Genomic DNA, 27,801 nt, shown 5'->3' on the forward strand with positions numbered 1-27,801 from the left:
ACTTATGGTTTCTTCCTGATGATGAAAGGTCGTAGAAAAAATAGTGTACATAATTCGTCGGAAAGTGTCTTTCTTGTACTCGTGTAATATCTGAATTCGGCTGGCGCCTCGTGCATATACTTTTACACTCGTGCGAAATTGGTCACTTTCCGTACTTGTTATGTAAATATCTAATTTTCGTGTTCTGTAAAATTATTAAAATAGCATTTACAAAGTTTTGTAATGGCAGGTTTTATTTATTCAATTGCTGATATTTGAATGGTGTTATGCAAAAAAAATCCAACTTTCAAAATTTTTCACCATATCGTCAGTTAAGAGTGTTAACCTGCTAACTCCAGTCAGGCAAATTTTACAGGAGGTGAAAAAAACTTAAGAATTTTAATAAAAATAGATTTATAAAAGAACTTAGATTACGAACGGGTTAATACTATTTGGCTACGAATTATACATGGTTGAATATAAAAGCGGTAAATACAAATAACTTCAAATATTTACTGAACAATGTTTTATTAGTTGTATTCGGAAAATTTAATAATAGGAGTAGTAATAATTATTAAATTTAAAATGAATGTATTGTTGTAATAATTATTATTTACCGTTAGGTACAAAAATTTTTTTTTATGTCACGTCTTAAAAAAAAGCAGTATTAAGACGTAGAGGTTCTCGACAGTAATAAAACATTTTTGTGACTCTTATTTAAATAAATATTACAAGAACCAACTGTTATAACTATCTAAAATTTATTTTTAAACACGTAAAACAATGTCTCCCTATGCCCTGTTAAATCTTCTTTATATTATAGAAAGTGGCCTTATCATTAAGCTAATTTTCAAAAACAAATTTAATTATTAATTTTTTTGCAAACTAAAAAGAACAAGAACAACCAAGGTCAACCTTGTAGTTGTCACCCCGCTGACGTTAATTAAATTTGCAGCGGACCAGATGGTTTATTCAATTATTCAAAATTAAAAAAAAAATACAATTTATCATTTATCATCAAACAGAAATTTTTAGGTCCCAAAAGCAACCTAAAAGAAAGTCTTTTCTGGACGCAAACATAATTTAACATATTACATAAAGATACCAATATTACCCGTAATTTTATAATTATTTGGGTAAAATCAAATCGACAAACTGCTGTAAAATACAAGAAAGACGAATTATTGAAAATGAACATGTCTAGCAGGGCTGCTGCAACAATATCAAAAAGCACATCAAACCTAATTCATACAAATTGTGAAGCTAAACATGCCAAAACTGCAAATGTAGATAAAGAAAATATGAACTTTTCTGAAGGATTCATAAATATTTACAATTATTTAGTTGTTATAAATAATTAAATCAATAAATCATAAATAAAAATTAATTAACTTGTAAATTTAATATCGCCTAAAAAGTCTTGTGTGTAACACGGTCAAAAAAAAAACATTTTTTGGCTTTGGTACACAAATAATTATTGTGGTGTCACGGATGTGACGCGTACAAATTAAATTTATTGTTTTTTAACATTTTTCTATATTTCTGTGAATAACAAAACTTTGATTCTTTTGTTTCTTTTGTTTTGAATTTTTTGTCAAATGTACAACACGTAAAAAAAATAAATCCCAATTTGCACCATCGAAGGAGATTCTATATTATAGTTATCGAAATGTTCTGCTATTCTATGATAACGGAAAAAACATTTGAATAAAAATTATTTGTTAATTTTGCACTTATTTCGAATATTAATTGTCATGATCAACCTAAACCAAATATACAAATTTTAGTAGACTCAAAACACTTTTATAATTAATATAATACAGATGGTAAATTTCAAAACAAAAAATGATTAAGTTTAATAGTACCTCTTCGAGAGAGGATAAAAAATTAACAACCAATTTCGGAAACTTATTCTAGAGATTGAGTAAAATATCCTTGGAAACGAGAGTGTAATGCTCATATGACTATGTGTCCATAGTTACCGATTTTCAAATACTGTTCTGCTTCAAGATTAGCTACCGTTTTTTCGTCTTAACTCGATTATTTTTTGAGCTAAAAAAATTTTGATTCGAAATTTTGGTTTAGAATTGTTGCCTCCATAATCATTTTTCTCTGTGTTACGAGTTCTGGGACACGCTGTAAACTCCTCATTGAAAATGGCGACAAAATTCAAAATATCCAAAATAATGATGGTTTTTTCGAACATATCTTATATTAACATACTGCATGCCGTTGTTGTACTTCTTATAGTTTTATCTTGTAATAAAAGGTTTTTTTTTGGAACTTTTTCCTGTTGGTAATTTTTTAAATGTGATGCACAGCGACCAAAAATTCCGTCTCCTAGATAACACTCTATAAACCAAACAATCGAGTTTAAAATCAAACAGATTAAACACCATTAACGTCATAGATCAAGGATCATAGGTCTTATGATTGCAGTGTACAGCCAAAGAACCACCCTTGGAGTTAAGCCCCAGGTAGTGCCAATGGCTGATCGACATTGCCAAAAAGCCCTATATGCTTTTTCGGTTTTTACTTCAAGGTGTCTACTCCAGTTCAGCTTACTATCAAGTGATGCCCAGATATTTTACCTCTTTTGCAAGCTGTAAGGAAGTACCGAAAATTGAAGATAGACGCATAGGGGCGGGCCTTCTTTTGTTTGTGAAAAGAACAAGCTCTGTTTTGTGAGGATTCACTGTCAGACTGTTCTTTTCACACCATTTCTGAATTATCGAGAGAGCTTCTTGCATTGAGTTGCACAGGACTCCCTCAAAGTTTCCAGTAATCATGATAACAATGTCATCTGCATACCCGACGGTATAAAATCCATGGTCGTTTAGAATTTCAAGTAGGCTGTTAATCACTATGTTCCATAGCAACGGTGACAAGACTCCGCCTTGCGGACAGCCTCGTCCCACTACAGCCTTTGTATTTACGGCTCCGTGGCCTACTGTGATTGTCCTCCACTGCAACATGTGTCCAATTCACTCGACAAGAGTCGGGGAGACGTTATATTTTAACAGGGCGGTTCTGATTGAAGAGAAGGTGGTTTTATCAAACGATCCTTCGATATCTATAAATACTCCTAGAGTTGACTGCTTCACCTCCAAGGATCTCTCAATTCTGCCTACCACTTCGTGTAGAGCAGTTTCGGTAGACCTGCCAGGGGTGAAGGCATGTTGCCTAGGGTGTAAAGACATTTGCACTCTTTCTCTCAAGCCCGTTGTATTTAAATTGTTTCCGAAAAGTTTTCTTACGTAAAATTAATTACAAAAAGTACTTTTGATTTCTATTTTTTTAGTTAATAATAATAAAATATAAATAAAATACTTTCAAATACATGCAGACTCCGGCAACACTTGTGTCCACCTCCAAGATCGTCTTTAAGATGAAATTTTGAAAATTTGCATACGCTCTTAATTGACAAAGCTTTAGAAGCTGACGCAAAAATTTGTAGCGATTTTTGAGTTTTTGCGAAAATTCTCGCGAATTCAAATTTTTTCAACATAAGTATCATACAAATTTTTGTTTTTTTTTTTATTTTAAATCTAACACAAATTGTGTTAAAAATTTTCGGAAAAAACTCTATTTCATCAGTTAGTTTCCAAAATTATGACGGCGCAATGGCACTACGTTTACACCAAATTTTAAATCACTTTGATTTTGATTAACTCGGGCATGTTGCATTTTTTGATTACCAGAAATCGTTAATTAAAATCGACAAAGCGACATTTTCACCTAATAAGATTTTTGTTACAATCTAAAGTAAACCAAAGGATAGATGACATTTGTGACACAAAATGTTGAAAACTTGATAAAACAGACAAACAGACAAACTTGACAAAAATTATCCAAAAATACAATTTATTCTTAACACCAAATTTCGTCAAAAAATTTGGTTAATGTATAATCATCGCTCTGATGTTGATAGCATTGCTATCGAATCGCGCGTCAGCGTTTTTTGACGAAATTTGGTGTTTGGGAATAAATTGTATTTTTGGATAATCTAAGTTGCTATGGAAACAAAGCTATTATAGCATTGCGTATCGAAATGGGATATTATAGCACTGAAAACGAATACGGAAATAGGAAAAATTGCTTTGTTTCAAGAACAAATTAGGAAAAATAGTATAAAAACCAAGTTCATAAGACCATTCAGGCACTTAATTTTCTACATATTTTAACGGTTTATGTGTGGCAATAATTCACAAAAGATCGAAATAACAAACCATAAGAGAGTCAGAATAAGTTTCTGTAATTTTGAATATCATAGTCAAATTGAAACAGAAGTTAGGGACGTCCAAAAAGCTATTGAAAATGTTGGCTTACTTTTTGCTCTTTTTCTTGGAATCTAGATTTGCAATATGGTTGATTTTCAGCAAACGCGTGTTATTATCGCCCCTTTATAAGATAAAACATTATTAAATGGTTTCAGGTTAAATTGAGACGAAAACATAGCCTTAGATAGGCCATACTGTATATGTTAAATTGTATAATTTGATTCATAGAGAACTTTATTTTTATTAAATCTTAATAATTCGCGTATGTATCCCACCTAAAACATTCATTGCAATAGTGGTGGTACTGGGATCTAGCACAAGATGTCGTGGTGTTTTAGGACTAGGAAAGAACTTGTAGTTGGTCAAAAGTGTAGCAAGTCCTAACTTAGTTTGCATGTACCCAAATCTCAAACCTAAAAAAAACTAAATTACATTATAAATTCTCGACCCTTTTTTACGTACCAATACAGTTTCGTGGTCCTGTTCCAAAGGGCATATAAGTGTACGGATTAATTTTATTTTCTCCATTGAACCGCTCTGGATCAAATTTCAAAGGATCTGGAAAGTACTCTGAATCCCGTTGAAGTCCCAACAGCGGAATAATAACAGGCGTTCCTTTCTCTATGACAGTCTCAGTGCCTGGAATCTTGTAGTTTTTCACACAAATTCTGTTTAACATGGCAGCTGGTGGGTACTTTCTTAGAGCCTCTAGAAATTGAAAAATAGTACTTGCTACTATAGCATCAGAACTAACCTTTTACGATCTTGTCAAGACAAGGCAGTGTCATAATGTCTTCATAACTATATTTGGAACTATCAAGTCCCAAACTCTTTTGCACCTCTTCTCTAATACGATCTTGAAGTACCTCGTTGTGCGCCAACTCGTGAAGACAATAACTCATTGTGAGTGTGGAGGTTTCAAAACCGGCAGTAAAGAAGAGAAACGATTGAGCGACAATCTCAGTCAAAGACATTTCTTCAGAGTCTCGGAGTTGAATGAGAATGTTCAAGAAATCGTCTCTAGTGATTTTATTTTTGTCTCTGTATTCTACTGTTTCTCTCACTAAATTCGTGAAATAAGTTTCTACAATTTTATCGCTATGTGAGATTTTGATGATATTTCCAGGATTTTGAAGGCCTTCTTCTAAAGCCACTTTCAGCAACTTCCAGGTGGAGTGACTAAAAATTCTTTCAACCATGCGCATGAACTCAGCTTCCGGATTTACGAGTCCATTACAGTCGATGCCGAAAGAAGTAGAACCGATAATGTCGCAAGTGAAACGTCTGCACACATCTTTGATGTCAACTTCGCAACCATTTAAAGGCTCCAACACTTTCACTAAGTTATCACAATATTTCACCACGATACTGTACATACTTTTCATTTTTCCAGAAGTGAAAGTCGGAGACATCTTCATTCTTATATTCTTCCATTGCTCGCCTTTCATGGAAAAAACGTGCGAACTTAAAGGCAGTTTCTCGGAATTTTCGTACATCCCTCTATCTACAAAGTGTTCAAAATCCGTCACTAACACCCGCTTAATCAGATCTGGATGGATTGGTACGTAGATGGGTCCGTTGAAGAAGTAGATGCCACCATGTTTATGACCTCTGGATTTGAACTCGTGGTAAATGTTTTGAAGGCGAATGAAGATACTTTCTTTGCCCCATGCTGCTAAAGCGAGATCTCCTGTTGGAAACGTGGGACGAAGAATTGGAAGGCCTTTTTTAGTCCAGTAGCCGAAACATCGCCGGTAGTAAACGTAATAAATACAAATTACGAAAAGAAGAAGCTCGCACGGAAATAAAATCAATTGGAAGAGTGAAGTCATGATGATGAGGAGTAAAATCGGTTTCTTCAGTATTTATTTCGATTTGAAATTGTTCAAGTCACGGTGGTGTCGGTTAAAATTGTTTTCAACATGCTTGATCTGATATTATAGCAAATAGGCAACAATTTTAGAATTCTTGTATAAAAACGAAAGAGGTTTTAACCTCCAACGTTAATTTCTATGAACTACAATGCTTTTCTTGGCGATTGGCGATTGGCGAGCGTCGTAATTATAATTGTAATAATTGTATTTTATTTATAATTTGTCTGAAACTAGAAAGAGCGACTTAACTTATGGCGATGAGCATATTATTAAAACAAGAGGTCAGCTTTATTTGATGTTATCAAAATTTTTTTAGATTTCAACATTTCAAGGTCAAAGTTTAATAAATCTGTTTAGTGATTAAATTATTTAATAGTCATGTACCAAGCTGGATTATTGATTTTTTGTATCTTTCGACACCTTTGAGGCAAATTGTCAAAAAAACGTTTTGTAAATACAGCTTGTCCCAAAACTCATGCCTAACCGAAAACTGGAGTTATCGGGGAAAGCTGTTATTGTGTAAATTGCTAAAAAAAAAAGTTCCAACTCTAACAGAAACTGAAAAAAGACATGACCAATCACCAGTTGACCAATCACAAGGCCACGTGTAAATTGTCTGGACGATACACTCGCATGTTGCTAGGAGACCAGTTTAAGTTTTATCCCTTGACTATTATATAAACAATCTGATCTACTGTAAATTTGATTGACTTTAGAATGACAGGAATGATCCACTGGTTGACGAGCGTTGAATGACGAATGACCCGGCGGCAGGACAATTCACACAGTGGAAAGTCAAGTGGAGTGTGTCAACGGCGTTTCTTTCGGTTTTTCTCGCTTGCTGGTTTCCTAATTAGTGTTTGGTGTTAACAAATATCTTAATACGGCTCAGGATGCACTTGGCAGCAGAATGCCTCAAAACATGTCTTATTTTTGGAAAGTACGATCGAAAATCGGCGTTAGCAGTTAGAACGTATCCAGAAGGTTTTCCAGGTCGTGATCATTATCCGGACAACAAAACGATTCTTCGTGTTATTTCTAGAGCTAAACACACTGGTCAGTTATTAACAGATCGGCGCGAAGTTGGTGGAGCACCGAGACAGGCCAGGACTGTTGAAAGTAAAGAAGCGGTTGATGAAGACCCCACGCAAAGTATTTGAACTGTGGCACGGCAGTTAGACATCGGAAGATTCTCTGTACAAAGAATCCTTGCGACTGATCATAGGCACCCGTACCCACTATACCAGGGTTCAACATTTAGTTCCTGAGGATTATCCGGTCAGAAGAGATTTTCGCGAATGGCTTATCACCGAAAGCCACTAGTTATTTATGAGGTGCCGCTAAATGCTGAAGCGGAGCTCAAACAACGCATTCAGGGAGCTGTGGATGGCATTACGCAGGACATGATTCAAAATGCATGTCAAAGTTTGGTTAGAAGAGGTCATCTGTGTGTCCAAAATAATGGTGGTTTGTTCAAGCATTTGATTTAACTCTTATACCATGTGCCTCGTTCTGTTTCTTGTTTTAATAAAACGGTTCTTTTTAGAACCGCCATTGTGTGGTTTTTATCTGTCAAATTGACATTAGAAGTCAGTTATAAAAATATAGTGGATCAAATCAATTTATCCTCTTTAGGATTTAATTATAAAACCTAGCAACATTAATATTTTTTGTGCTTTCGCTTCTGGGATTGGTCATTTTCGTTAAGTAATTTCTCAATTTTAATGCACATCAGAACAAAACAAATTGCATTTTTGACGTCCTGATTGCTGTCGGCATCCGCCTTTTTTCGGCTAGGCGCGAATTCTGGGACACCATATATCAGAATCTTTTTAATTTTATCTATATTTTAGGTTCCAGTCGAACATGGCATGGATTATAAGACTTCTGTTCGCGCTTTCAACACTTTTAAAGGCAAAGCTAACAAAATACTCGCAAGATTTATTTCCATTGATCTTACTTTTCATTCCACAAAGACGTATTAGTTGAGACAAACTCCACAGTATATTACAGACTAATTCCAGAACCTAGAGAATTTAATGAAAAAAGGTAATTGGTCCTAAAATTGCACTACTATAAATAATAAACTTTATCTTGAGGAAATTTAAGATGCAGATTAATTTTATCATTAAAGTGAATTTAAGTCGTAAATAACTTGAGATTATTATTTTATTTTTAGCACTTACAAAATTTTGGTAATACCATTTAATAAAACAAAAAATGTTGATACAAGAGAGTTCTTGTCAAGTAACCTGGTGGACCAAGAATATTTAGGCGTAGATTTAGATAATGATGCTGTAAGACAATCTCTCTAAAAAACTCGTAAAAATTATAGTTTGAAGTTTCAAGACGACAATGGAAAATCGTTTAACATTTCGGGCAAATCGGCAATCCTAGAAGAATCATGTTTATCATGGCAAATGATACTGTTAATTTAATTATCGTTATTAGCAACTTCATTAGCACTTTACATTTTAATCAAGTAAGTAAATATTTTATTTAGTACTTTTTATAAAAAATTTAAGACTTGATTTTTCTTGTAATATTTAGACTGATTTGATAAAAAATCTTTTAGAAAATACATAAATAATATGCAGGTCCAAAACGTTTGTTGTAATTTCTAATTTTGTAATTAAACTTATTAAACTTAACAACCAAATCAAAATATTCTTCTCGATTTTTGGAAAGTGGTCATTCAAGATAACATCAAAACAATTGTACAGTTCAATATAATATTATTTTCACAGTAAAAGAAATAAAGACAAAGAAAAGTTCACCAATAAAGCTGTCCGTAAATGTGTTTCAATCAACAAATAATTACGTAAGAGTGGTATAATAATTAATAAAATATGGGCTAATTAGAAGAAAATTATTTTAGATGCTTTTTGGGAGGGAGATTGTAGTTAGTAATCCAAGCAAATAACTACGATCAAGAACTGTATGTTAATAATACTAAAGAATTTATCCGTATTCTTGAGACAGTTGATGAAAATTATGACAGATGTGAATAATTGCCGTTTTAGTGTTCGATATCTGAGATCAAATGTTTAGAAAAGAATTAAGAAAAACGCCATTGCTCAAAGTCTAATTTACATTATAGAAAATTAGAGAAAAATCCATGATAACGAAAAAATCGCTCACATTTGGCTGTCGCTAATAGTATACCTACCTAAAAATTAAAAATTAATTTATTTGTTTATACCTTCTACCAACTGTTAACAAAAAGTTTACAAATCGTCACAAAAAATACAGAACATAAGTAATATAAATGGTATAACAATAACTAACAACAAGAATTAAGATTATTACTGTCATTAAATTTGACGTCTCTTAATTTAATAATAACTTCCTCTATGTTGTAAAATGCATGCTTCACGAGAAAAGGTTTAATGTCTTTTTAGAATTTCAAATATTTCAAAGTTTAAATAGAATCAGGTAATTCGTTGTACAAATGAACACTGTAGTTGTATCGATCTACAATATATTAAAATTTTTGAAGGGTTAGAAAGATTACGTCAAATTGTAACATTTTGTGCTCCCGTTTGTCTATGCAAATTAACGCGATACGTAATTTATTCGGTAACATTTGTTTAGAGCGACATCCCTTGTTTATGATACAAATCGCAAATAACGAATGCTAATAATTCTTATAGTTTACTAATAAAAATTAATAAATGAATTAAATTCTATAATTATTATCCAGCGCAATGCCTGAGACCAGTCGTTTCTTTCGGTCGTTGAGTAAAACGAATTTCTTTAATGTCAGATTCTTGTATTCACATTCTCTTCACCAACGTAAATCCCTACAAAATGCTGTTTTTTACGAGCCTCTTTCAAACTGATTGATTGTAAATTTCTGATTAGATCCATAACAATTATTGACCAATATGTACTTAAAAATTACAATGTTTAGATAGCTATTGCCTATACAAAACCAACCATGCTTTTTTATAATCGTCGTTATCAAAACCAATTTGTAGTACCTACTTATCTCATAGATAATTTTGAAAATTGCATCGCTTGGATACACTAGTAAATCCTATATTTCTGTTTTATTCCCTTTAATAAAATGTTGCTTCTTTCATTCCTTTATATTCTTACAACATTGTCATTAGTTTTTAGTGAAGTGATAACATTAATTAAAGACGAAAATATTACTTGTATAGTAACAGATGATTCTGTATACTCGGCTGTTTATGTTAAAAATTGCGAGAATTGTGTCATCTATAGAACGAATCAAGAAATAACAAATTGGTATAGCACTGACTGGATTTTCAATAACTCTGTTAACAACTTTGAGATTGTAACTGACGAACGGTGGATGGGTGAGTTACAAGTTACATCTAATCAATAAAAAGCTCTTTTCAGATTTTAGCTTTAAAACATCTTTCCTGGAGAATATGCCAACAAGTTTGTCCATTTGCTTAAATGATGATAGTTTAACTTCCCTTGTTTTAAATTCAAATCGCTTCAAAGAATTGTCTAATCCCGGAATTACATTTTTTAAATCGGTTTTGGCATGTAGGTTGATATTTGGTTATTGCTTAGTTTTGGTAATTTAAATTGTAGATTTTTTTAAAAACCAATCTGAAAGTAAACTAGCAACACAAACATTTCATCGAAGTGATTTTTGTAAATGGAAACATATGAGAAAATCTGGCAGCACTTTCACATATGCTGGTCGTACTTACAATATTGAGCCGCAAATGTTGCCTAAATTCAAAGAACACACATGTATACATTTTGTTTGTTTGTTGACCAAAATATTTATTCTTTATTTTTTAGATGAATACTGGCACTCAGAAAAAGCCAGTTCTGATAAATCTACTGTTAATGTTGGATCAAATAAATGCATTTCAATGTATATATCCATAGACAAAGGTAATTACTTAAACATCACTCTTGAATCCTACACCAAAATACTCAAACACAAGACTATCGACGGTTTTAATGCAAATAATGAATTTAGAAAATGGAAAAGAATTGAAATTGAGAGCGACAGTGAAGTGGAAAAGAACATTTCCTTTGTTCGAGTAACATATCACTCTGCTCATGGTTATTGGGCCATAGATGAAATTAAGGCTTGTTATCCCAAAATAGGTAATTAAGTATAGGTGTCTAATTGTAAACAGTTTTAGTTCTATACGTTTTGAGGTAGTATTTTTTCTTATGATTTTGATAACATTTGAGACCAACACCGCGAAATCAACAAAACCACTTAAGACAATTTTAAAAGTCTAAGCCATAACCGCTCTAGTTTGTTCCGTGCTCACCTCTGTGTTCATAAAACGATTAACCCTTCAATGCCAATGAAAGTCGCAACACTATCAAAATCTTAGAAAAACAATTTACACCCATGGTTTCTCTCATACAACTTTAATAGTTATTTAATTTCATTTTATAGTTTCTTACAGTACACAAATTTATGGAAAAAAAAAATTAGACTACGTTTGTGCAGTTTTGAATCCAACAAATCGAACCAATCTTTCAAAAAGGACTTGTCAGCTTCCCTATATTGGAACACACTGTAATATAACTTGTACTCAACTTTTGGGAAAATCTTATGCTTACTGCGAGGGTCACCGCATATGCGTAGAAAGCAATTGCCAGTGCGCTTGGGGATATCAAAAACCATACTGCAATGAAGGTTAGTCTAAAATTCAATAAGAATTGTATGGTAGAGATTTTTGATTTAGCTTGTAAAATGAACCATTCGGGTTTAAATTGTCAACAAAAATGTAACCAAGAATGTAAAGGAGACGAACTTCAGCAAGAAAATGGTTGCTCTAGTAAGTGAAATTACAAAACTGAAAAATGAAAATCAGTACAACAAATTGTAGAATCTCTATGTGCAGCTGTACAGAATAACTCTATCCAATTATCGTGGAATCAAGCTTCTAAAATTGTAAATAACTATGTGATAACCTATGCAGTGAGTAAAAAATTTAGACAATTTAGATATCATGATTTTACTTTTAGTGCCGCAGACATTTCTGCTCTAATAGTACAGAAGATGTTAGTGGTTTATTAATATTAAATAACACAATAGTGAAAACAATAATAGATCAACAAGAACCATTTTCAAATTGCACAATTAAATTATATGGTGAAGTCAACGAAAAAACCTTTTTAATCGACGAAACTATTACTGGTTCTTCAAACTCAGACAAAATTAAACTAATGGATGAATTACCAAAATCTTTGATTTTAGTCCCAAATGGCGGTTCTCTAGAATTGACCGATTGTAATCATTTCAGTGGACCAATTAATTATACAGTCACATTTACATGTCGCAGCAAATGGTGTTACCAAGAAGAAGTAAAAAAAAGTCATGAGTTAAAAACCTATAGTCCCTACATTTTAAATTTTGTATTACTGCCGTATACTTCCTATGATGTATCAGTTGTTGCTAGAAGACGAGAGCAAGAAGAAAAGAGAAAGTTTTTTACAATGGTCGAGACACCTCCAAGCAGTACGTTTAACAACTTTACGTACTTTTAAAATAAAGCAAGTTTATTGTAGGTCCTCTTCCAGTAGCAAATCTATCAGTATACCGCTACCACCAAGACACCTTGTGGATAAAATGGATGGAACATTATCCACCAACTGGACGAATAGAAACGTACAACATCACAGTTCGAAATGAAGAAAATAAACTCATAGCTCGCGTTAATTCAACATTTATTTGCAAAATCTGGGAGGGTTATCAATGTGCTCATGTTCCATACCCTAAGTACCATACTAGCAATCTTTACCTTTCGGTATGTGTAAAGTTTTTTTAGTTTTATGCCCTTGCCATGCTAAAATCTTAAACACACAGGTATCGTTCAAAAATTACGACGTTGAAGACTACAGCCCACAAAAAGTCATTCGTATTCAAACAAGTAACTTATTTTTATGTATTGTACAGGATTTGTGTAATGGTCGATTTTAGCCCCTCAAACAAGTGTCCCGACAAATTTGTCAGTTAAATATCAACCCGAAAAAGCAGTCACTTTGACATGGATGTATCCTCTATACACTTATGGTAAACCCCTCGAAAAATTCTTGGTCTTAGTTAACAATAACAGTCCAATTTCAATTAACATTACCAATGAAGAGCAGTATAATCAAACAGTAAAAAAATAAGTACATATTAACATGTATGTTAATGGATTTACGTGTTGCAGATCTCCATCAAATATGGTAAAAAATATAACATTTCCGTTTGGGCAATAAATGAGTTTAATGGAGAAAAATCCAACATTTTACTTCTTGTGTCTTATCCAATTGAGAAGTTTTCACCAGATCCCTTTGTAATTTCTTGTGTAGAAACGTGCTATTTAACACCGCCTGAGCCTGGACCTGATAATCCAAAGCTACATTTTATAATAAACAACATTGACGAAGTAATATGTGAAAGAAACAGGGAACAAATAGATTTAACATGTAAACTTGATAATGAAATGACTGAAAGTTACTCTTTAAATATCATATACAACGGAAGCAACATTGCTCTAAAATTTAGGAATGAAGATACAATACAAAGTTATGTCATCATACTACTGTTATTAGTAGTAACAGCTTTATTAATTTTTATTTTCTGCTGTTATGTGTTAGTAGTTTCAGATGTTTCAAACGTCATAATTAACAACATTTATTATTGCAGATTTAAACATAAACGGAATTCCACCAAAGAAGAAAACATTAAAATGTGTGAAAAATTAGATTTGATAGAACATTCTCAAAACAGTCATTCTGCTTCCAAAGCTATCCACATTAACAAATTTGAGGATTACCTTAAAACGACTCTTCTAGATCATGCATATGACAATAAAATAGTTCGACAATTTCAGGTTTTTACGAATTATTTTTTTATATTGAATTATAAAAGCGTACTTGTTTTAGAGTGTCCCAAAAATTCAAACTGGGCGATGCAAATTTGGATTGAAAGTTATAAATTCCACGAAAAACTGTTACAAAAATGTAATTCCATGTAAGAATTCACTATAAGTTTGAACACTGCAGATAAATACAAATTTACTTTTTTTAGATGACCATAACCGAGTAATTCTCCGATTGAACTCCGAAACAGACTATATAAACGCAAGCTATATTAATGTAAATAATAATTTTGAACTTTAAACTTAGAATAAGATAATTTTTCAGGGATATGAATGTGAAAAAGCTTTCATTTCGACCCAAACACCCCTCGAGTCTACTATTCACGATTTCTGGTCGATGATTTTTCAAGAAAACGTTGACGTTATAATAATGTTAAACGAGACTAATAATAATTTTGTTCAATACTGGCCAAAACACAAATACAAGTTTGGACCATTTTTAACAGAATGCATTTCGACCAAATACACTACAGATTGCATTCATCGAGAGATACAAGTGAATTTCAATGATCAGACTCGTTTAGTTCATCATTTTCAGTACATAGCGTGGCCAGAAGGAGGTTTGCCCACAAGATATCAAAGTTTGATTGGTTTGATGGAAGACATTCAAAAAGTCAGACGTCATACACCTGTAGTTGTCCATTCTAAGTAAGTTTTAAAACTTCTATTCATTATTCTAATTCTTCAATATATTAATATTTTAGTTCAGGATGTGGCAAGACTGGGACATACATTTTATGTGACATTGCAATGAAAATGGCTGCTACTAAAAAAAAGATTGATTGTTATGGAATTCTTCAGCAGCTACGAGATGAACGACCTTACATGGTTAGCAGACTGGATCAGTATATGTTTGCCCATTTTTTAATTCTAGCGTACTTAAATGGTAATACAGATCAATTTAACGAAATGTTTAAAATATATAAAGATCAATCAGTGTATGTTTCAATAGATTAATGTACATACATATACCAGAGCTCATTACTATCGGTCCACATATTAAAAAGTTAAGTTGGCAGCAGCTCTTGGCGATTTTTATCGGTAACAATGGGCCCGTTCAGCGTTTTTTTTTTATTTCATAATTTGAAAGTACTTTGCGTAAATAACCGATTCCCAAAAAATTAAATTTTTTCAGCAATTCTTTCACCCTTAAAAAAAAATCCCAAAAGTGTAGATTTGGGAAACGGGGCGTGGCTAGCCGTGACGTCACACCACGGTACTCGGCGCACTCCATACTGATGTCAGATTTCAGCATTACTGATTCCAAATTACTGTTGTTTTAAATATCCGAGAGCCTAGCGTATTTTACATTATAATGTGAATTTAAAAAATGCCATACAAAAGATATGTAGTTTCCCAATGTAACTAGAAACACATCGGTAATAGCACCTGCTACACAATTTATCAGTCTTCTTCAAAATGAAAAAACAAGAATAACTTGTTAACGAGTTATGCGGCAAAGTGATTTTGTTTCAAATAAAGGCAGTAGATTATTGTCACATTTTTTTAATACAGTCAGAAGAAGATATTGAAAATTATATGTTCTTAAAAACGAAAAGTGGTAAAATCATAATGAAACCCGACGTTTTACCACATAATATTTGACTGTCAAAAATGCAGATATACAACACTATTGAAAAAACTTTAGTCATTCTTAACGGCACAGGTGAAGTCGTAAATAAGTACATACAATACATAATACTCCTATCATTTTTGTTTCAAACTTGCCCAAATATCTGTGATAGTGCATTACAAAAATAGCACTTTTTTTTCGGCGATATAATTTTCTTGTAGCTCGAAAATATCGGGCATCCAATATTTTTAGCACCGTTTTGGATGGTTTCATACCGGTATTTGATCAGACGAGCTTGTATAAAAAGTGATAACTGATATATAATGTCATTATCAGCACGCTGACGAATTTATGAAAGTTGAGGAAATGGACTTGCAGGCTCCAAACTTTGCTCCTTTGATACTGTTTTTCCCACAATGTTCATCCTAAATTCGACGATTTGTACACAGTATTATTTAGAACAGGAATTGATTTGTCCAAAAACGAAGGAAACCGGAGCTTCTTTGTAGGTCAAAAAAAGTACGACGATCATGAAAGAATGAGGATTTATGGTGAAATAAGTAAAAATATTTTATAAATCAAAGTATACATGTATTGGATACTAAATGGCATATATCAAAAATAGATGTTGGTAAATAATTTTAAAAACAAATGGCTGAGTGACAAAATTGAGAGACAGATTTACAGTTTCTCAATTTTAGACATAGAAAATCCAAAAATCATTATTATTATACCGCAATTTTATAACTCATAAAAGTGTTAAATACATAGAACATCCTATCAAAAATGTCACTTTCGGAAAAAGAGATTTTTCCGCTCCGCCGCCGCCTTACTGTGCGTATATCCCTAAAATATGAATACATACTCTCACTCGATTAGTTTTGTAGGCTTATTTTTGTACCCAAAATTTCAAATTCCGATCGCTTGTTGTTTTTGAGAAAATCACGTTGAACCATTCCGTATACAGATTAACTATTTTTTAATGTTTTTTTGAAAATTTTTAATAACAAATTAATAAGAAACTTCAAAAATTGTATTTGTATTTTTATTTATTTTTGTTCTTATACTTCAAGATAATTTTTTTTTTTGCATAATTAAATAAAGCAAGTTAAAAACATTAACTCAAAAAATTTCAATCATTATCTTAAGCCGTTTAGGTGCTATGATTTTAGTTCACCCAGAACCATGCGAATTGCCCACGGCCGGCGCTGAATTAACCGTGGTGTGACGTCACACGACATATTCAGAACTTTCAAAATTCCCAGCCGTATAACTTCGGATCTAATTGATGAATGGTTTTCAAAATTTCAGGAGGTCTTTAGATCACCTTTTGCTATCGAAACATACAGTTTTTTCTATTAATTTGAAATATGCTAAACGGGCCCATTGGCAGTAAGAACGTTTGACCTTGAGGCAACTGTGGCATGCATAGAAGCGTCGCCTCGCCCACTTCATCACATTTAGCAATGTTTTTTCATTGGAAAATGTTTGTGACTATTTGAAGGGTACATTTTCTAGTCGTAACTTTAAGGAAGGCGAGGGGTTGGTTAATTCTGAACATTTAATTTTATGCGAAGCGGGTAGCAAGGAGACTGATCATGTTGTTAACATATTTGCGCTCTGCTTAGAACAGCTTTCAAGATAATGTAGCGCTGACCTGCTCAGATGATTAGACTTTTAAGAGTTTTTACGACGATGCGGTTGGGGTCTATAAATTTCGGCTCTGAAGCCTGGGTTGACACTCAAACACTGCTTATTGTAAACCCAGTTGACATACACCTAGTAAATTTTATGGCCACATTATGAGAGGACCGGGCAGTCTAATCCTTGCGGTTGGGGACCATAAAATAGACGCACGCCTATTCAACCATCGGTTATAGTTCAGCCAAGTTAGTCTGAGCTACCATAAAATCATAAAAATTAGACGGCAACCGCAACCGAACAGTTTGCGGTATTTTGTCATTTATGACGAGACATCTGGCCTGTTTAGGGATGCTGTTCTTATCGCAGGGTGCAAACTTGAGCAAATAAACCCTCATTATGTGCACTTGAGAATCTTTTGAAGCTGTCCCGTTGCGGTAGCCCGCAAATTTTTATGCTTTTATGGTAGCTCAGACCAACTTGGCTGAACTATAATCTTCTATCTAGACATTTGTCGGCTACAGTTTACAACACCCAGTTTTATTTCTAAGGGTGGTTTGACTTAAGCCATAAAATGTTTACTAGGTACATATATGTCAACTGGGTTTAATATATGTGGTTCGCATTTAGAAGTAGTGATTGAACGTAGACAAAACGTTCGATTTTTTAGGTTTGTAGATGTCATTTTGACGTTTCAAAAGAGCCAGTAATTTGTTGCATTTAGAAATGTCGACATTTTTATTAATCTGAAGCGTACTCTTCAGTATTGAGTACGTCAACCACTTGAAGCCTTCTATGCCTTAAGAGCGGTCGCTACCTAAAATCCTTATGGGCAATGCAATCCATCATAACTCAAAAACGGTTTGGACTAGGAAACTGAAATTTAGAATATATACTGTCCTTGTAGTTATCTACAAACGGCATGCTTTTTTTTATTGATATCACCCCTGGAACAGTAATTACACTGCATCAATTTTGGCTGAAGACTGTAACTTTGGTTTGCGTTGTTGTTCAAAAATGAATCCAATCGGATTGAAAAGCAAGTCGTTCTGAATACAACAGTCCTAAGTTTTAAAAAATATTCCAATAATTAAGCGAGTATTATTAAAATTTTGGATTTTAAATCGAAGCTGAAATTTTGTAATTTACAACCAGCAATTGCCGGCAAACCACAGAAATTAGTACTTCTCCACAAGCACAAAATTTATGATGGGGGTCAGGAGTTTGACGAAACCAAGAGGTCTAGCTGTCTGTATTAGTCTAACACCAATTTCGAATTTTATTTCAACTTAAAAAATAGGAGTATAAATTAGTCAGTTTTGTAGCCTTAGACTCGATTTTTATCAATTTCGGTCAGCCAACTCTTCTATAATGAGCAGACTATTAACAACATTTATACAAGAAAAATGGATTTTGAAGAAGCAATTGATCAAAAAAAATTACTTTTTGCAAGAAAGATCAAAACGGGAAGCTAAGCATTAATAATAAACATGATTGGTATTTTCAAATACAAGGACAGCTCGAAATTACAAACAAAAACCAATGTATTTTGGGGGTTTGACTCGGCCCAAAAAAATTAAAGATAGCAGTAATTGAAAGAGACCCTACGTTTTGGCAATCAATGTTTGAAAAGTTAAGACCATTTTATTTAAATTGTTTATTGCCTGAGTTGGTCGATCTAACATGCCGATTCGGGATATAATTCTTTAAACATTTATTTATTACCGTTTTTTGTTTAGTAATTGGTACCTACACATATAGATATGTGTAGGTATTCTCATTTGTTGAATGTAATTAGTTGTGCTATTTTATTAACCATGTGAATGCCATTATCTCATGTGGGAAAATTGATATATTTTTTGTATTATATGTATGTTAATAAATATATATGTTTTAATCAATGATTTATGCAATACAAATTATTATTCGCAATACAAATTTTATTTTTTAATTTAAAAAATAGTCCTAATAAATTAGCCATCTTCATTCTGTAAAATTTTAATCAATGTGCATATTTTGAACGTAACGCAACAGAGACTTTTTTAAAGCCACAAGCATTTGAACAAAAAGCACATATGTATTTGTTTTCCAACTAATTTTGTTTTTTTTTTAATTTAAAAAATATAAATTAGGCAATTTTGTGCTCTCCTGTTACTTCAATCAGTCACTATTTTCCATTATTACATATATAATATAACTCAAATATATGACGCACCTCTATTTCCGCGATGTAAAAACGAAAAAAAAATGCGTCTTACTTTATAAAAAATTCCGGTATTTTTAAATGCTAAAGAAGCAAATAAGAAAGTGAATCTCTAGGTTCTACAATTTGCTTTGAAAAAATTATTATGTTAAGCTGATTGGTTTATGGCGCTTACTAGACCTAAGCACTGGCCTGGTCATTTTTGTGACAGCTCATTGCCGAAAACGAAATCTGAAGAGCGGGCTAGGTAGCGACCGCTCTTAACCTAAAGGAAAAAAGAACACAACCCTGCTTTAAATATTCAAACTAAAATTAGTTTAAAATAACTTACTTGTTCACCAAAAAATGCGAGCATTATCATTACATTAGCCCCTGAATTGTTTGTACGTTTTCTCGTATCTGTTTTTGAATTTCAGCACACTCGCAGAAGCTTTTTGTATCTAAAGGCATGTTTGTTGGTCGATTATTTATAAAATTCATTGTGAACTTTTCAAGAAAACTTTCACCTACTTAAATAAAACATCAAATTTAAAAATTTATACGAGTTGTAAAATATTGGCTTATGCGAAAAAACAATATTCGCGCCTCGTTAGAAAAGTCAAGTTTTACTAAACGTAGTAAACGAGTGAGCGAAGCGAACTATACGAGTTGTGAGAAGACTTCCACCTGATACAGTGTTAACAATCTATAGAAAAAATAAGGTTTGGTTCTAGTGCATCCTGTAGGATCAGTACTTTCACATCCGTTTCCACTAACAAAACTTGCAATTCCATACATGGAGTAATCATTCTCACCGTGATATTTTAGAAGTGGACTACCATTATCACCCTAAAAATGTCAATTTATTAAGAAAGTTCTTATAAATTTAGTGTTTTCCATGCATATTCCTTCGTTGTAATTTCCTTCAACACAAAGCATGTTTTCAGTAATTTGATTTCCATAGTACAATTTACATTCTTTGTTAGTCAAAGCTGATGCTTCAGCGAATTCGAGATGCTCCGAGAGTCCAGGTTCAGCTAAAATCTTACCTCAAATTTCAAAACAAAGAGAATCCGTATACTTACTATCACTGGTTTGACCCCACCCTATAATTACAACTTCTTCTCCATCAGCGCACATTGCAGATGACAATTTGAATCTTTTTGAAGAATGGAATAATTCTCAATACACATCATTTGTGATTCGAATCAAATCAACTTAACAAAAATAGAGTAATCAACAACTTGACAAAACTAATCTCACAATGACAATCTAAACACGTATGGAATTATTAGGCATAAAATGCTATAATTATTTATCAGATGAAAGAAACAATAGTACTCAGGTACTTTTAAAAGATTTTTTTTAGATTTGCAGCTTGGACATAAAATTTTAGACGTCAATATCATTTAATTGTCACTGTGTAAAACTTTCAATAAGAAGATTTTACACAGTAGATAATAGATTTATCTTACTCGTATTTTTTTCCATTGTTAAGTCGTTCCTTTTTTTACTTTCTACTCTCTTTAAACGTCGTAAATGACAATCTATTACACCTCATTTATTTTGAATACTACATTTCAAAGTAATAATTTGTGAAAATTGTGCTGCTCTACGGAAAATTTGAGAAGATTTAATTGAACATAAACGAGTATACTTACTTTATGACACCCAAGCTTTGACCTAAATTTTACAGAGTCTTTAAAAAATGACGGATTATCTCTTTACCACTTTATCAGTTACAAATAAAACAGTAATTAAACAATATCAATTGGGTGCATAAAAAATAACGCTACGTTTTACTAGAAGTTATTTTGACAATGTACGTTTTATATTGTTTTTAAATTCAGCGAACAAACTGGATCTTTAAAATGTGAAAAAGATTTTATCATTCTAAAGAACGTACTAAAGAGTTATTCCGCCATTTTTTAGACACCCTATATAGAGAATTTATGGGGAATATTAGTTAAAAATTTGCAAAAGAGAAGAGACATTTATCAAAATAGGGATGAGCGCATGGATTGAATAACTGATGCTTGGAACTTGGAATAATCTTTTCCAGGACTATTTTAGTAACTTTTTTTTATCAATGCCAACCGCCTGGCTAGTCAGATTGACTCCAATCGAGAATTGAGCAACTAGTAATTAAGTCATTCAGTTTACACTTGTTTTTATTATTTTGTTTTAATGTTTCTTTAAGCGTAAATAATAGTTTTTATGTTGTGCCTTATTACACTTTTATTAAACAGGCTGTTTTTAAATATACAGGATGTCCCAGAACTCGCGCCCCATAGAGCAAGGGAGGGTGCCGACAGCAATACAGATGGTAAATTTCAAAACAAAAATTGTCTAAGTTTAATAGTATTCAAGAACTGATATAAAATTAATAACCAATCCTGAAAGCTTATTCGAGAAGTGGAGTAAAAGGCCATTCCAATTTCCTAGGCAACGAGAGTCTAATATTCATCTGACCAATGGATGATAGTATGTGTCCATAGTTACCAATTTTCAAATTCTGTTCAGCTTCAGGATTGGCTACAGTTTTTTTGTCTTATCTCGGTTATTTTTTGAGTTAAAAAATTATAGTTTCAAAATTTTGGTTCAGAATTGTTGCCTCCATAGGCCCTTTTTCTCTGGGGCGCGAGTTCTGGGACACCCCCTATATTGAGACCACTATAAATTAAAATAAATCTCTTAAGTTTTAAGAAATGTATCAAATTATACCACACCAAAATATTGTTAATAGAAGATGATAAAATTTTATTGTTTTACTGTACTTATTTTAAAAAATTAACTGATAGACTGTTTTTATAGGGTTATGTGTTTCGTTCTTGTAAAAATATAAGGAAACAATTCTAGAAAGTTATTAAATAGGATTAAACTAACTAAGTACACAAGAGCAACTCAGTGACTAACTGAAAAGTCAAGTAACGTTAAGAAACATTAAATAAGTTGTCAAAAAGTGGTTGTCAAAAGTGATAATGAATGACTTGTACTATTTTTGTGCAAAACTGTAGATGTGTAACAATGTTTTTCTATGACTATTACAAATCTGTGCCTTGTTGCAAAATTATTATGGATTAGTTATCAAATGTCAGTCATATGTCAATTTATTCGTAGGTCGTTAGTCGTAGAAAAAGTATAGTCTATTATCTTCTTTGAAATAGCTATTCCGAAATATGTGCCGGTATGCAAACCATCCACTTGTGTAGAATATGGGCTTTTTCAAACTTGTTATAGAATAGACTAATATACTTGTAAAGCCCGTTTTTTTTATTAAAAAACCACCAACACCGCACTCTCCCACCACTTTACAACTGGCAACGTCGTCGCTGGTGACTTTTTGGTGATAAAATCAAATAGGTTAGCTGCCTAATTGACAATTTGATTACACATAACGGCCTTTCAGACTGTGGCGAGTCTTTTCACTATTAAATCCTTTGATTTGCGATCCAACAGGCTGTAAAAAAAACGTTTTTAACGGAAACACTGCCTAATTTTCAAAAATGTCAAAAATTTGACATTTTCTCACCAAAAATCTCCCTAGGCAACGTTGCCAGTTTTAATGCAGGGGAAGATTGCGGTGTTGGTGGTTTTTAAAAAAAACGGACTTTATTACATATTAATGAAGTTATTTCACTATTTTGCATTTGCATTTTTAAAAAAATTAATTGAAACTCTGATTTTGTTATTTTCTGTCAACTTTTTAGATGTAATTGTTTATATTGCTTGATAAGTATTTACTCTCTCTGTTCCAAAATAAGTGACGGATTGTGGATTTTTATTTGTTTCAAAATAAGTGTCCACTTTTAAAAAAAAAAGAGATTTTAACGTATATTTTCACAACTACCTAAACATAAACATAAAAACATTTAAAAATTAACTAATGTAACTAACATTATTAACAAGTTTAAGAACCAAATGATACAAGAGAAACTCGATCGATATTATTAATTGTGGATTCAGAACAAATTACATTGCGTTACAATGTATCCTGCAATCGGTTCTTGTTCTTGCTCATGTGAGGAAATTAAACAATAAAGCCTAAATAAAATGTCATTCGATACAAAAATTAACAATTAAACATTTTTACCTGTTTACGTCAAAAAAAAAGTTGCAGCAACCTACTAAAATATTTTTTTTTGTGCTTAAATTAAAGGAATTAATTCATTTATCTGCATAATATCAATAACTTTTAGAAAAAGTAAAATCGAATTTTGGAACAGAGGGAGTTTTATTACTTCATTATTAAACTTCAGAAGTTTAAGAAGTTTCTTCGAATTTATAACAGATACATTACATTATAACAGATGTTTTACTCGCCATATTGTCAATAAGAATCGTATATTACATATTCCGAGTTTAAATTTTCAAATTTTTCGAGAAAATCAGGTTTCTAAGTCTAATTCGGTCGATATCTTGCTTATTTTATTCTCAGAGCAATGCTAAACAATTAGTGCTCATTTAAAACAGAACAAATATATAGAATTTTTCGAAATACAAGATTAATATAATTAATTGACTAACCCGGCCTGCCCGGATATTCGAGGTCGTACTGTAGTGTCACTTTTTCAATATTTTTGAAAGTATTTGTTACGGACTTTAAACAGCGAGGCAAAAACATTAAGACAAACACTTACGATATTTAAAGAACTTCATAAAAAAAAATTGAGTTAATCGCCGCTACTGAGCTTGAATTTGGTTGGCATTAGTTGTCCGCATTACATGATAAAAATTATTTTGTTTAATTTTTTATAAAACCAATTGTACAAAATGTTACATAATTTTTATCTAAAAGACGTCAATCATAAAATACTTCTCATCTGTATATATGTGAAGTAGAGAGTTCACACGACGTTGTCGTCCAGATATTAACGATGAAAATCTTCGTAAATTTAACAATTGGGGTTCTTTTGCTTCTCACCAAAGTAGAGGCCAAACCTGGTATAAACTCTAAAACTTGAACTAGAACACGAGATACTGTTTTTAGATGCTAAAATTATCGGTGGAACAACGGCTCGAGCTGGTCAATTTCCATCCGCGGCAGCCATTTATATTCAGACAGCAGATAGCAAACATTTCTGTGGAGGTGTCTTGGTGGAACCCCAATGGGTGTTAACTTCAGCGACCTGTGTCTACAAGTAAGTAAAGTAAAAAAAGAAACTATTTTTAATAAGTTGGTTTAGTGCAACTCTTTTTACTATTCAACTGGGATCGACAAGTTTAACTCTTGTTGATGAAAACAGGGTAACAGTTGCCTCGTCTGAATATTTTGTTCATCCTAACTACAACCCTTTAACCCTGGAAGCAGATGTCGGGCTTATTAAATTAAGAATGACTGTAGATTACACAGGTAGGTGACTTAAATTGTAAAATTAATACTAAATGAATTAAAATTTTAGAGTATATTGGCGAAGCTTCTTTTAATTTGGGCACTGTAGAAGACGGGGAAGATGTCGTGGTTATAGGATGGGGTCAGACTAGCGATTGTATGTATCCAAATCCTCTTTTAAAAGTAACTAATTGAAAATATTAGCTGATGCTGGACTGTCAGAGCACCTCCAGTACGTTGACGTCAAAGGTTTGAGTAACGAAGAATGCAAAATGTATTATGGAAACCAAATCAGTGAGAACATGGCGTGTGTTGAAGGAAATTACAACGAAGGATCATGCATTGTAAACATCAGAATATGAGTGTAAATTTTTATCAATGAGCCATTTTAGGGCGATACTGGTAGTCCACTACTTGTATATCATGGAGGGGATGATTACTCCATGTATGGAATTGCCAGTTTTATAAGTGGTAATGGATGCGAAAGCACTGATCCTTCCGGCTATACGAGAACTAGTCCGTATTTCGAATGGATTGTTAGCATCATGAATTAATTCCGACGATAGTTCTAAATGAAGGGATCAAAAAAATATTTTTATTTATCTTAATTTATTAAAAGTAGAACTTGTTAGATAATATATCAACTTTTAATGAACACTTTAAAACCTTTACTCAATTTTATTTTTTTTTTATTACATCCCTTTTCCTGGTGGCCGAAGAAAAGTGAATAATCTCTTCATAGCGGGACATTAACTGCAAGACATTTTTATTACTTTCTTTTCAAACTCGGCTACCCTCTTAGACCACGGATACCCCTTTCATAAAACTGGTTTGTCTTAGAAAAATTGGGAACAATGAAATAAGAAAGTAGTAAGCAAAGAAACAACCATAAATGGATCATAAAAATATTTAAACGTTAATTGTAGGATTAGAGGAATTATTGATTTTCGCTCTGATAGACTGTACCCGTTAGTTCAAAGTGACATCTAAAAAACAATTCATTTTGTAGTGTAAAAGCTTCAATTTCAATATACAGTAGACTTTCGATGATTTAAACTTTTTTCCCGGTCCCCTCAATTTCTCTCGATAAATTGAAAAATTTCAACGTATTTTGGCTCCCTTGTCAATTTGAAGTAAAATCGAGAACTTTTTTCCCGTCAACATACAGTGATAGATTTCGTCAATTTAGAAACGCAAAAATCAACCATTATTAAATTTTGTTGTTTTTCTTAAAATAATTATTAAAAGTTTGAATTTTAACATATCATGCGGAATCATGCGGAAAACCAATACATTTGTCTCCAACCCTCCAAAATAACTGGAGAGTGTATTTATTAGCTCTCATCCAAACTAATCCTAGTTACGTATATTTTCATGATACTAGAATGTTTAACAAGCAATCATTCGAATTTACAGAATTTGTGATTCCTATTAAAATAATAATAGATATAAACAAATTAAACATTTTATTTAATGTTTTTTTTTAACAAATAAAATTTATATTTAAAATTCAAATGCAAAATTAATCTATTATTAAGTATTAAATTAATAAAATTTTAATTATCGGAGTGTTTATTATCTGATTCATCAGACTCACTTTCTAATTCACCTGCAGAAATGGGGACATTTAACAATAAATTTATTTTATTGAAAAACATTGGTTTAATTTTTTTGGATGGTAATTTCTGATTTGACTGTGACTTTGCAGATACCTATAACTATTTCCGAAGAGTAGAGCAACGCATGAAAAATTTTTTTGTGTTGTCTTGCCTATATCTTCTTAAATCTTTATTCCTCGCTTTCACTGCTTCTTCAGAAAGTTTTCCAATTGGTAATTCAGCTGCCTGTATAATATCTGCCTCAGCCATTCGGATTCCGCATTTAAAAATTTTTCAAGTAATCGACCCGATTTGATCCATTTTGATTGAACCTTGCTGGTGAAACTTTTGCCGTTATTTTTTAGTTTCAATATAATTTTGCTATCAGTTGGATATAAACCGTTGCTGTAAAAATGCGTAAAAAGCTTAATTTTTGTGCTCAAGGGATCTTATTTGTTTTCAAATATTAAAAACCTCAAGTGGCGAATGTACTTCATAAACCAATAAATATGCTCATAAAAAGATCTAATCGAACACGTGCGGATTTTTAAAGTTTTAACTTAAATTGTTTTTCGTTTTACAAACAAAATATAATTTTCTTTTGTTGTTTATTGTAAGAAACAAACATTGTTATTAAAGGAAATGTTAAAAAAACATGCCAAACTATAATATTTTAACAGAGGTTACTTACATCCGAAACGAGCGGTCATTTTAAAAATAAAAATTATTGGTGTTAGAATACCCTCAACTAAAACCACGTTGTTCAAATGCACGTGTGGAAGTGAATTGAGGATTATTTGAAACTGTGAATCAAGTTTTTAATTCCAAGAAATAGTTCTGCTTTTATCGCCAGTGAAATCGCTTTAGTATAACTACTTTCAATTTTTGATTTTTGCTCTGCTAAATTGATCACTGTGCAAAACTCTATAATTTGAATTTTTTTCTCCCGAACTCTCGTTAATTTGAAGTCTCTCGCAGGGGCGTACAAGAAAAACAGAAAACTTTAGAACAAGGTATATATTCTTCAAAATTTCATTGCAGTTTTAAAATCACATGTTACATTTTTTTTTCTTTTTGGTGTTGTAATTTTCTTCAACACTAATTTGGTTTTCATAATACAATTTGCACTCTTCGTTACTTAAGCTTGTTACGTCAACGAATTGGAGGTGCTCAGAAGGTCCAGCATCAACTAAAGCGTTTTTGACTTTACTAAAATGCAGAATGGTGATACTTACAGTCACTGGTTTGGCCCCATCCTATAATTACGACTTCTTCTTCTTCTTCTACAGTGCCGAAATTAAAAAAAGCCAATATAATCTAAACTTAAAATATTAAAATTAAATCGTTTTTACTAGACCTCCCACTTACCTGAGTAAGTTACATTCAATTTTAATTTAATAAGGCCGATATAATTTTCAAGTCTTAAAGAATTAAAGTCAGGATGAATAACATATTCAAA

At 32.2% G+C, this 27,801-nt stretch overlaps 4 protein-coding genes across 4 annotated transcripts; 2 read left to right on the top strand and 2 right to left on the bottom strand.

The window, feature by feature from the left end:
* Positions 1–4,458: 4,458 nt before the first annotated feature.
* Positions 4,459–6,114, bottom strand: LOC148173846 (putative cytochrome P450 6a17). The gene is made up of 3 exons (XM_088036732.1): positions 5,014–6,114; positions 4,722–4,967; positions 4,459–4,672 (listed from the first exon to the last, which is right to left on the bottom strand). Exons 1-3 carry the CDS (start codon positions 6,089–6,091, stop codon positions 4,503–4,505), a joined length of 1,494 nt encoding a protein of 497 aa, XP_087892858.1. The 5' UTR covers positions 6,092–6,114; the 3' UTR covers positions 4,459–4,502.
* A 4,084-nt stretch (positions 6,115–10,198) lies between these two features.
* LOC148173847 (uncharacterized) lies at positions 10,199–14,985 on the top strand. The gene is made up of 17 exons (XM_088036601.1): positions 10,199–10,458; positions 10,502–10,654; positions 10,703–10,867; positions 10,919–11,233; positions 11,538–11,780; positions 11,830–11,922; positions 11,974–12,065; positions 12,113–12,605; positions 12,656–12,894; positions 12,954–13,017; positions 13,068–13,249; positions 13,303–13,727; positions 13,782–13,968; positions 14,021–14,108; positions 14,166–14,233; positions 14,282–14,664; positions 14,721–14,985. Exons 1-17 carry the CDS (start codon positions 10,203–10,205, stop codon positions 14,971–14,973), a joined length of 3,699 nt encoding a protein of 1,232 aa, XP_087892727.1. The 5' UTR covers positions 10,199–10,202; the 3' UTR covers positions 14,974–14,985.
* Positions 14,986–20,270: 5,285 nt separating this feature from the next.
* LOC148173848 (anionic trypsin-like) lies at positions 20,271–20,611 on the bottom strand. The gene is made up of 2 exons (XM_088035671.1): positions 20,498–20,611; positions 20,271–20,449 (listed from the first exon to the last, which is right to left on the bottom strand). The coding sequence occupies exons 1-2, from the start codon at positions 20,550–20,552 to the stop codon at positions 20,271–20,273; spliced, it is 234 nt and encodes a 77-aa protein (XP_087891797.1). The 5' UTR covers positions 20,553–20,611.
* Positions 20,612–24,289: 3,678 nt separating this feature from the next.
* LOC148173849 (brachyurin-like) lies at positions 24,290–25,298 on the top strand. Its single transcript, XM_088035672.1, has 6 exons — positions 24,290–24,356; positions 24,403–24,553; positions 24,599–24,765; positions 24,815–24,901; positions 24,949–25,088; positions 25,137–25,298. The coding sequence occupies exons 1-6, from the start codon at positions 24,290–24,292 to the stop codon at positions 25,296–25,298; spliced, it is 774 nt and encodes a 257-aa protein (XP_087891798.1).
* Positions 25,299–27,801: the final 2,503 nt, after the last annotated feature.

The sequence above is a fragment of the Gnatocerus cornutus genome, chromosome 5 (genome assembly GCF_029298725.1).
Source record: "Gnatocerus cornutus isolate USDA-ARS CGAHR chromosome 5, icGnaCorn1.1, whole genome shotgun sequence".
In the NCBI taxonomy this organism is placed as follows: Eukaryota; Metazoa; Arthropoda; class Insecta; order Coleoptera; family Tenebrionidae; genus Gnatocerus; species Gnatocerus cornutus.